This window comes from Anarrhichthys ocellatus, unplaced genomic scaffold, assembly GCF_004355925.1.
Source record: "Anarrhichthys ocellatus isolate YVR2014 unplaced genomic scaffold, GSC_Weel_1.0 scaffold202, whole genome shotgun sequence".
NCBI classification, from domain to species: domain Eukaryota; kingdom Metazoa; phylum Chordata; class Actinopteri; order Perciformes; family Anarhichadidae; genus Anarrhichthys; species Anarrhichthys ocellatus.
In genome coordinates, this window is record NW_022280232.1 from 149,349 (window position 1) to 160,058 (window position 10,710).

The 10,710-nt window shown below is 47.1% G+C and overlaps 1 protein-coding gene across 2 annotated transcripts; it reads right to left on the bottom strand.

The window, feature by feature from the left end:
• Nucleotides 1–7,129: 7,129 nt before the first annotated feature.
• Nucleotides 7,130–10,469, bottom strand: dusp11 (dual specificity phosphatase 11 (RNA/RNP complex 1-interacting)). Of its 2 annotated transcripts, none has more exons than XM_031878781.1 (8): nt 10,242–10,469; nt 10,007–10,138; nt 9,618–9,741; nt 8,704–8,764; nt 8,584–8,630; nt 8,437–8,512; nt 8,232–8,363; nt 7,130–8,153 (listed from the first exon to the last, which is right to left on the bottom strand). In XM_031878781.1, exons 1-8 carry the CDS (start codon nt 10,359–10,361, stop codon nt 7,556–7,558), a joined length of 1,290 nt encoding a protein of 429 aa, XP_031734641.1. In that variant the 5' UTR covers nt 10,362–10,469; the 3' UTR covers nt 7,130–7,555. The 2 variants fall into 2 exon arrangements, with proteins under 2 accessions (XP_031734641.1, XP_031734640.1); XM_031878780.1 differs by having other exon boundaries at nt 7,130–8,156.
• Between the last annotated feature and the right edge of the window lie 241 nt (nt 10,470–10,710).

The following is a 10,710-nucleotide window of genomic DNA, read 5'->3' on the forward strand; positions in this document are numbered from 1 at the left end:
TATTCTTCTTGCACTTTGTCCAATATCCCTTCTGTCCTGTTTATTACATGGTGACTCTATTTGGCCCTCAACGTAGTCACAATTTCTTGTTGTGTCCCTCTCTGTGATTGACTTCCACACCCCTGCATATCTGCTGTATTATGCTAAAAGGTATCATTTTGTAACGTTTTTGGTTGTTGGTGTGCCCCGGGATCTTTTCAATGTAAAAAATGTGCCGCAGCTCAGAAAAGGTTGAAAAACACTGGATTAGACAATTAAAAAAATAATAATAAATTCTAAACATGAATGTGTCCATTATGTTAATAGTTCAGTATTGTATGAAAGATAACAGTATGTTTATGCATGGCAGTGGCACTAATAGGCCATCACTCATTCTCGTTTCCACATTTATGTGAAAACATCAGTGTGAATAGCTTGTATGATGATTATCATGCAATTAACAGACAATGTTGATATTGGCATTGGTATCAGCTGACAAGGCATGTTTATAAATGTCAGTGGCATGGCTCACTGTACCTTGCACATGTTTAACATAAAAACATGAATATATGAACCTGTGTATTATTTGAATAGCTTAGTATTGAATGCACAATAAAGAGGTATGTTTATACATGGTACTAGGCCCATTTAATATAAACACAATTTTATACAATATATATAGTCGGGGGTCCCTGCTCCATCTCTCTATCAGTTTGGTGGTCCTTGGCCTGAAAAACGTTGCAAGACCCCTGTTTTAAGGCTACAGAACGGGCACTGGCTAAGAACAGAGGGATTAAGAACAGAGATAAAGCATTGGAGGCGACAGCACCATGTAGAATCCTCCACTGGAGGTCAGCAGTCCGTTTTCTGAGGGGAGGTTTATATAAAATCCTCCACTGTGGGCCAGGTCCGTTTTGTCCCAGTCTGTCTGACCACACAGTGGGGAGCCTGTTGCACAGTCCTCTCTTGTTTGTTCCCTTTACACAGTTTAAATACAAGGTATTCTTGTCTGCCTTGTATAGTGTTAGCTTCTCTGGGCGTGTTGTAGCAAGCAGGGGGCCGGTGAGTTCCCCTAGCCCCAGGCTCAGGGAGATCTCAGGGAAAGGGTCTGCAGGGTCTGGCTTGACTTTTCTTTGGCTGTAGTTCGTGAGGAGGCTCCTCTCTTTCCCAGTCAGCCTCTGGCTCCACAGCTCCAGGAGCCTCTTCGCCACCCGGACAGAATGCAGACCCAGCAGAGAGCCCAGGGCCGGGGCGTCGCTCAGCGTCGGTCCCACTGCGTCGGTCCCACTGCGTCCACCAGCTGCTGCAGGCATAGGGTTTGGGACTTGAGCAGCGCCCCCATCAGGCCGGGGGTGACGCTGCTGCTGATGTCCAGCTTGGCCCTGTGAATCAATGGTTCTCTCAACAACCAGTACAGAGAGTTAGACTGTGGGCACCTTTTATGTGTAAAAAGGGCCCAAGACTTAAACACACCCTGATAAAACGGAGGCAGCCCACTTACCTTTAAAACACTAGAATCAATTAGAAACAGTACCAGCTCCAGGTTATCTCCACGTCTGAGGGTGAGGACAGAGTGTAGAGTGTAGAGAGAGCATTTTATATATAATACAAACATGTACTATATAGCTGAATGTGAAATCATGCTCTCAAAGGGAAATAACGATGGGAAAAAGCTCCATATCGTGTATGTGTGTGTGTGTGTGTGTGTGTGTGTGTCTAACCCATGTTAATGTGTGTGAGCATGCGTGAGTACTTTTACATCGTTATTTCAATTATTTGTGTGTAGTGTAGTTGAGAATACTTTGTGACAGCTCATGAATTATTCTGGTCCTGTTCAGGACGCGTGTTTATCTACCCTTTAGACACACACACACGCACACACACACACACTCCATTGAAATAATGATGCCACAGATAATTCAGAGTGATACAGAAATACTAAATGGATGAGATAGTCCTGGTTTGAGTCTAATTAAAGGCTCCTCTGCCTCTTTAGCAGAAAATGAATATGAATGCTAAGAGAAAAATACACTCATGTATGTTGGCTTCTTCTCTCACACACACACAGAATACATAAAGCAGTGGTGACAGGAAGCAAGCGTTGACCCACAGACAGAAACATGAAATCAAACAGAGGAAATATTAGAACATAAATGTGATTTAACCCGGTGAATAAACAGGATTATCTCAGTTGAATTCATTGAATCCTATCACACAATATAAACCAAGTTATCTTCTAATGAATCAGGACGTCATGGGACTACGCTTCTCTCTTCATTCCTTCAACCTTTATTTAAACAGCGTGACTTTGCATGTTTTTGTATATTTTATTGAATCTTTTGTTGTTTTTTTATAGATGTTGTTATATATGTTTTGTCTCCTCCGCGAATCGCCACCTTAACGTGGTGGAGGAGTTTGAGTGGCTCAGTGATCCTGGAAGCTATGTTGTCCGGGGCATTAGCCCCTGGTAGGGTCTCCCAAGGCAAACAGGTCTCGGGGGAGAGCCCAGACTCAGAGCGGTTCAAACGACCCTAATGATAAGCAGCCCACGGACTTTAGCCACCTCGCCTGGACCAGGGAAACCGGGGCACCCTCCCGGAGCCAGACCCAGGAGGGGAGCTCGTCGGCAAGCGTCTGGTGGCCGGGCCTTCGCCCATGGGGCCCGGTCGGGCTCAGCCCGAATAAACAGCATGGAGCAGCCACCCTGTGGACCCACCACCCACAGGGACAAGCATCGGGGTCGGGTGCAATGCAGACCGGGTGGCGGGTCAGGCGGGAGGCCTGGGCGAGCCGATCACCGGCAGCATAGACTTGCTCTAGGGGCGTGGAACGTCACCTCGCTAGCGGGGAAAGAGCCAGAGCTGGTGCAGGAGGTGGAGCGATACCAGCTAGATATAGTTGGACTCGCCTCCACACAGCGCTGGCTCTGGAACCAAGCTCCTGGAGAGAGGTTGGACTTTGTCCTTTTCCGGAGTTGCCCAGGGTGAGAGGCGCCAGTGGGTATACTCACGAGCCCCCGGCTGAGCGCCGCTGTGTTGGAGTTCTCCCCGGAGAACGAGAGGGTCGCCTCCATGCGCCTACGGGTTGCGGGGAGCAAGGCTCTGACTGTGGTTTGTGCTTACGCACCAAACAGCAGTTCAGAGTATCCGGCCTTCTTGGAGTCGGTGGGAGGGGTCCTGGAAAGGGCGCCACCTACTGACTCCATAGTTCTCCTGGGGGACTTCAATGCTCACGTGGGCAATGACAGAGAAACCTGGCGGGGGGTGATTGGAAGGAACGGCTTGCCCGATCTGAACCCGAATGGTGTCTCGTTATTGGACTTCTGTGCTTGTCATGGTTTGGCCATAACGAACACCATGTTCGAACAAAAGGTGGGTCATAAGTGTACCTGGTACCAGAACACCTTAGGCCAGAGATCAATGATCGACTTTGTAATCGTATCATTTGATTTGCGGCCGTATGTCTTGGACACTCGGGTGAAGAGAGGAGCAGAGCTGTCAACTGATCACCACCTGGTGGTGAGTTGGATCAGATGGCAGGGGAACCGGTTGGAAAGACCCGGCAAGCCCAAACGTGTAGTGAGGGTGAACTGGGAACGTCTGGCGGAGGACCCTGTCCGGGAGGTCTTTAACTCCCACCTCCGGAAGAACTTCTCACACATCCCGAGGGAGGTTGGGGACATGGAATCCGAATGGACCATGTTCAAAGCCTCTATTGTGGACGCGGCCGCTAGGAGCTGTGGCCGGAAGGTCATCGGTGCCTGTTGTCGCGGCAACCCGAGAACCCGGTGGTGGACACCGGAGGTGAGGGAAGCCGTCAAGCTGAAGAAGGAGACCTTCAAGGCCTGGTTGGCCCAGGGGTCTCCCGAAGCAGCTGACAGGTACCGGCAGGCCAGAAGGGCTGCAGCTGCGGTGGTCGCGAATGCTAAAACTCGGGCATGGGAGGAGTTCGGGGAGGCCATGGAGAAGGACTTTCGGTTGGCCTCAAGGAGGTTCTGGCAAACCATCCGACAGCTCAGGAAGGGAAAGCAGGGCTTACCCCAGGCTGTTCTCAGCAGGGGGGGGGAACTGCTGACCCGGACAGGGGACATCGTCGGGCGGTGGAAAGAGCACTTTGAGGAACTCCTAAACCCAACCAACATGTCCTCTGCAGAGGAGGCAGCGCCTGAAGATCTCGGGGGAGGCTCACCCATATCCCTGGCAGAGGCCGCTGAGGTAGTCAAAAAGCTCCTTGGTGGCAAGGCGCCGGGGGTGGATGAGATCCGCCCTGAGATGCTGAAAGCGCTGGACATAGTTGGGATGTCCTGGCTGACACGCCTCTTCAATGTCGCATGGGGGTCAGGATCAGTGCCCATGGACTGGCAGACCGGGGTGGTGGTTCCCATTTTCAAAAAGGGGGACCGGAGAGTGTGCTCGAATTACTGGGGTATCACACTACTCAGCCTCCCGGGGAAGGCTTATGCCAGGGTGCTGGAAAGGAGGCTCCGACCGTTTGTCGAACCTCAGATTCAAGAGGAGCAATGCAGATTCCGTCCCGGCCGTGGAACAGTGGACCAGCTCTTTACCCTCGCAAGACTACTGGAGGGGTTCTGGGAGTTTGCCCAACCAGTCTACATGTGCTTTGTGGACTTGGAGAAGGCTTTCGACCGGGTCCCTCGGGGGGTCTTGTGGGGGGTGCTGCGGGAGTATTGGGTGCCGGACCCGTTACAACGGGCGATCCGGTCTCTGTACGACTGCAGTAGGAGCTGTGTCCGCATTCTCGGCAATAAGTCAGACATGTCCCCGGTGGGTGTTGGCCTCCGCCAGGGCTGCCCTTTGTCTCCGGTCCTGTTCATGACTTTCATGGACAGGATATCTAGGCACAGCCTGGGGGTGGAGAACGTCAGGTTCGGGGGTCTCGGGATCACCTCTCTGCTGTTTGCAGATGATGTGGTCCTGTTAGCCTCCTCGGATCGTGACCTCCAGCATTCACTGGGGCGGTTTGCAGCCGAGTGTGAAGCGGCGGGGATGAGAGTTAGCACCTCCAAATCTGAGGCCATGGTTCTCTGCCGGAAACCGGTGGATTGCTCCCTCCAGGTGGGGACGGAGTGCCTACCTCAAGCGAAGGAGTTCAAGTATCTCGGGGTCTTGTTCACGAGTGAGGGTAAGATGGAGTGGGAGATCGACAGGCGGATCGGTGCGGCTGCAGCAGTAAAGCAGGCGCTGCAGCGGACCATCTTGGTAAAGAGGGAGCTGAGCCAGAAGGCAAAGCTCTCAATTTACCACTCGGTCTACGTTCCTACCCTCACCTATGGTCACGTACTCTGGGTCGTGAACGAAAGGACAAGGTCGCGGCTACAAGCGGCCGAAATGAGCTTCCTCCGTAGGGTGGCCGGGCTCAGCCTTAGAGATAGGGTAAGGAGCTCGGTCATCAGGAGGGAGCTTGGAGTCGAGCCGCTACTCCTTCGCGTCGAAAGGAGTCAGCTGAGGTGGTTCGGGCATCTAATTAGGATGCCTCCTGGACGCCTCCCACTGGAGGTTTTCCAGGCACGTCCAACTGGGAAGAGACCCCGGGGAAGACCCAGAACACGCTGGAGGGATTACATCTCCAAGCTGGCCTGGGAACGCCTCGGGATCCCCCAGAATGAGCTGGAACATGTTGACGGTGAGAGGGAGGTCTGGGTCAGCCTGCTTGGCCTGTTGCCACCGCGACCCGACCCCGGATAAGCGGAGGCAAATGGATGGATGGATGGATGTTTTGTCTCTTAATTTAAGTTCAGGTTGCTGTTGCAGATAAACACAAGTCAAATATGTACACACACACATATATACTGTACATGTGTGTATATATATATATATATACATGTACAGTATATATGTATATATATATACTGTATGTATATATTTGACTTGTGTTTATATATATATACACACACATATACAGTATATATATATAACTCTTTGTTAGAGGACCTAAAGTCACTCAAGAGACCTGTGACAACATCTATTAGCATCACTGTCTCTCCCTGTCCATTCAACTTCATGTCTACAGGATGGGGGGGAATGACGAAAGAAAACAAGGAAAGGAAAGAGTGGACTAGCTGAGGAGAGGAGACAAGGAGTGGAAATGAGGAGTCTCCTGAAACATTTATTAATAATGATCAATTTAAAGAGGATCATCAATATTATCAATCCAATCAATATCAATATGACGGTTTGTGTCTCTCGTCTACAGACGTTTGGGTTCGTCTTTCTTAAAGCTCGTCTCTGGGGACACCTGGACCCACCTGGACCCACTTGGACTAGAATGAGACCTGCTGAGAAGCAGCGAGTCTCTCTAGCTCTAAGTTTATTATTAAACTCACACAGAGCAACAGCTCCTCCTTGTGGTCATCTGCACAGTCTCTGGAGATTCATAACAAAAGTGTGCTCATCTTTTCTTTGTATAGAATGTGTATATAAATATAATACAAATAAATAATGTATGGTATGATGGAGGTGGTTTATTGTGCTGCAGGTTTTGACTGCAATAAAAATATTCTCTTCAGAAAGTATCAACACATCAAGTACACGACAAATACATATAAAACACAACTACAGACCTCATTTAAATAAACTGATTGGAACAAATCAATGAAGACAGTAGTGGTAGTAGTAGTAGTAGTAGTACTACTACTACTAGTAGCACTAGTAGTAGTAGCAGTAGTACTAGTAGCAGTAGTAGTAGCAGCACTAGTACTAGTAGCAGTACTAGTAGCAGTAGTACTACTACTAGTAGTACTAGTACTAGTGGTACTAGTAGTAGTACTAGTAGTAGCTGTAGTAGTAGCACTAGTAGTAGTACTAGTAGTAGTACTAGTAGCTGCAGTAGTAGTAGTACTAGTAGTAGTAGCACTAGTAGTAGTAGTAGTACTAGTAGTAGTACTAGTAGCTGCAGTAGTAGTAGTACTAGTAGTAGTAGCAGTAGTATAAGGTCTCACTTATTGATGACGTCTCCGGGTTCACTCACACCTGCTCAGGTGATTTGTTGACAGACGTCCTTTTTGGATTTATTGATCGACTGAGACGATTAGTTGACTAACTGATTAAACCATCTCCAGAGAATTATAGGGACTTTATTATAACGTCAAAGATGTTTAACTTTCACTGGTTCCAAAAACACATACTTCTGACACATTTCAGTCTTTTATTAAGCAAACTTTAATATCTTTCACATACAGCATGTTCCACATCTTGTTTATAGAACGAGCAACTAATCGATTAATAGAGATAATAAGAATAATCATTTGTTGCCTTCAGAGGGATAAAACCTAAAAAATATAAAAGTATGAACAATAACGTGAAGATCTTACAAACTGTTTCATGTCTTTGTTTCCGTCGGCTGAAGCTCAGGAAACAAAACCAAACTAGAGCTGAGTAACTTTAATCAGAGCCATAGAGCTTCATCAACAGAACCCCGAAGACGTCAGGTCTGAATTACAGCTGCTGTTAAAAATAAAACATCTTTCTGTTGATGAGCAGCAGGTTTCACACGTTAGTGAAGTCTCATCTTAGGTCCAGTCCACTCTAGTCTACTCTAGTCCACTTCCAGGTCCATCTCAACCGATGGACTCGTTAGTCCAGCGTGCAGAGTAACGAGGGAGAGGAGGAGGACCTCTCCTTCTGTCCTCCTCTGGAGGAGCACATCTGGACCTCCTGTCCTGTGGAGGAGGATACCTGGACCTCCTCTCCTCTGGAGGAGCAAATCTGGACCTCCTGTCCTCTGGAGGAGCATACGTGGACCTCCTCTCCTCTGGAGGAGCATACCTGGACCTCCTGTTCTCTGGAGGAGCATACCTGGACCTGCTGTCCTCTGGAGGAGCATATCTGGACCTCCAATCCTCTGGAACTGTATATCTGGACTTGTTGTCCTCTGGAGGAGCACATCTGGACCTCCAATCCTCTGGAGGAGGATACCTGGAGCTCCTGTCCTCTGGAGGAGCATACCTGGACCTGCTGTCCTCTGGAGGAGCACATCTGGACCGCCAATCATCTGGAGGAGGATACCTGGAGCTCCTGTCCTCTGAGCGTGGGGTACTCCTCCACTGACTCTCAGCATTAGAGGGGGTCCATTGATAAGGGGGGTGAGGGGCTCCCTTAGGTGGACCAGTGTGGTGGTGGTGTGAGCGCTGGTTTGTTCCTCTTGGAGGGAAAGGTCTGCTGGAAGAGGATGAGCAGAGAGGCAGATGTCAAAGACAGATGTGAAGATGTCAAAGACAGATGTGAAGACCCTACCTGTCGTTCCGGGACTCTTTAAAGTGGGACTGTCTCTCTTCTCTGCTGTCAGAGTCTGACGGGGTGAAACTGGGCCGATGTGAAGCGAGGCCTCTCATTGGCTCCTGCTCAGCCTCCTCCATCCCCTCATTACTGGTGGAAACAGACCCGTTAACGTTCTGCATAGTCAGCATGTAAAATAATGAGGTATTTTAAAGAGGGTCACCTCCTCTTCGGTCCACTTTGTAGGTCGTCCAGATAGTTCTGTCTCTCAACATCATGTCCCCGAGAGGAGTTGAACACTGAGAACAAAAGAACATTTAAGAAGCTTTCCTTTCATTGACGACACTTTAAAATAACCATCAGTACTCACACTCTACTGCCTCTTTAGGATCCATCCCATCAACATCTATGAGGTACCTGCAGGTCACACACAGCTGTTACACACCGTTCACACTACAGGTCAAACTACCTGAGGTTCAGACTGACTCACCTGCAGATCAGGTATCCGGTCCGGTTTAGACCGTGAGTACAGTGGACTCCAATCAGCTTGTCTGAAACAAAAAGGACGATCCTCAAGATGAATACAAAGTTTACTACTTTTCTCTCTTTCTGTAACAAACCTCCTCCTGCATGTTTTCTTTCCTAAAGAGACATTCGTCTGCTTTTCTTACACCAGTTACAGGTCCAACAAACCAAAACCGACATTCAGACTAAAATAAATAAATAAATCTAATCTAAATGAACCGACAGTGAAAATAATAGATAGTTGCAACCATCTGCTCACATGTTACATGTTAGGAACTAATGTTAGTAACATGTTAGTACATGTTAGTAACTGTTACTGACGTGTTACTAACACGTTATGTTTAAGTAGCGTATGTTAGTAAAGTATGTCAATAACATGTAACTAACATGCCAGTAACTTCTGTTAGTAAATTATGCTAGTCACTGATATTAGTAATGTGTTACTAACATGTTAGTAATTTATGTAACTAACATTAAAGTAACTTATGTTTGTTAAATACATGTTACTAACATACGTTACTCATGTTACATTAGTAACATTAATAACATTAGTTACTAACATGTGAGCAGATGTGTTCAAGTTACTAACATGTTATTAACGTGTTAGTAACTTGTTATTAAAAGAGCAAATGTTACTAACATGTTAGTTAACATGTTAACAACATGTTAACAACATGTTAACATGTTATTAACATATTATTACCATATTACTTACCATATCAGTTAATATTATGAACACATTAGTTAACACATTAGTTAACATATTAGTTAACATAGTATTACCATATTATTTGACAGATCAGTTAGCATATTATTAACATATTATTAACATGTTAGTAACAAGTTCTAACATGTTACCAACTTATGTTCATCAATCACCGTTCTCCGCGTTGTCTCGTAGAAACCTGCATACGGCGCGTTTGAAGCTCAGGATCGTGTCGTCGCTTGGAACCTCGTGACCGGCGGTGAAGATCTTCAAGACCAGCAGAGACTCTGGGATGTCCTGGAGAACGGAGAAGAACAACATGTAAACAAGTGTGTTACCTGAAGGGTGTTACCTGAAGTGTGTTACCTGAAGGGTGTTACATGAAGGGTGTTACCTGAAGTGTGTTACCTGAAGTGTGTTACATTAAGGGTGTTACCTGAAGTGTGTTACATTAAGGGTGTTACCTGAAGGGTGTTACCTGAAGTGTGTTACCTGAAGTGTGTTACCTGAAGGGTGTTACATGAAGTGTGTTACCTGAAGGGTGTTACATGAAGTGTGTTACCTGAAGGGTGTAGTAGCGTGTGGTGAACGTTAGGTCAACGATCAAACCGAGCTCTTGCTTTTCTGTGTTCAGAGCATCCAGCAGCTCCCACGGACCGAACACATCCGAACTCGGAAGCTGACGGTTCAGAGACTGAATGAACAAACACAGATGGTACAGATGTTAAAGATGTTACAGACGTTAAAGAGCAGCTCCAACAACAAGAAAGGTGAAACCAGACTTCTTGAATCCTGACCTGTTTCAGAGGAACTTTAAAGGCGATGAAACGCGTCCCGTCAAGTCGTTTCCCAACAGCTGAATAATCGAGCCATCTATTGACAAGAATCAACATCTCGGTTACTGAGGCTACATCCATACTACTCCGTCCCACAACGATCTCCGCCCACACGGCATTTCAGCATCGTTTTCGAATTGATCTCCGTCCAGACTAACACGCCTCAAAACGAATATCACGTGACTCTTCACGTACACTGGGCATGCGGGTGGTTGCTGATGTAAACAGGAAGTAGACTGATAAGTTTACTAATACTCACAGTGTAGTATTAGTACTTGTACTGATGATACTTTTACTACAGGAAGGTTATGAATGCGGTACTAATACTCACAGTGTGGTATTAGTACTTGTACTGATGATACTTTTACTACAGGAAGGTTATGAATGCGGTACTAATACTCACAGTGTGGTATTAGTACTTGTACCGATG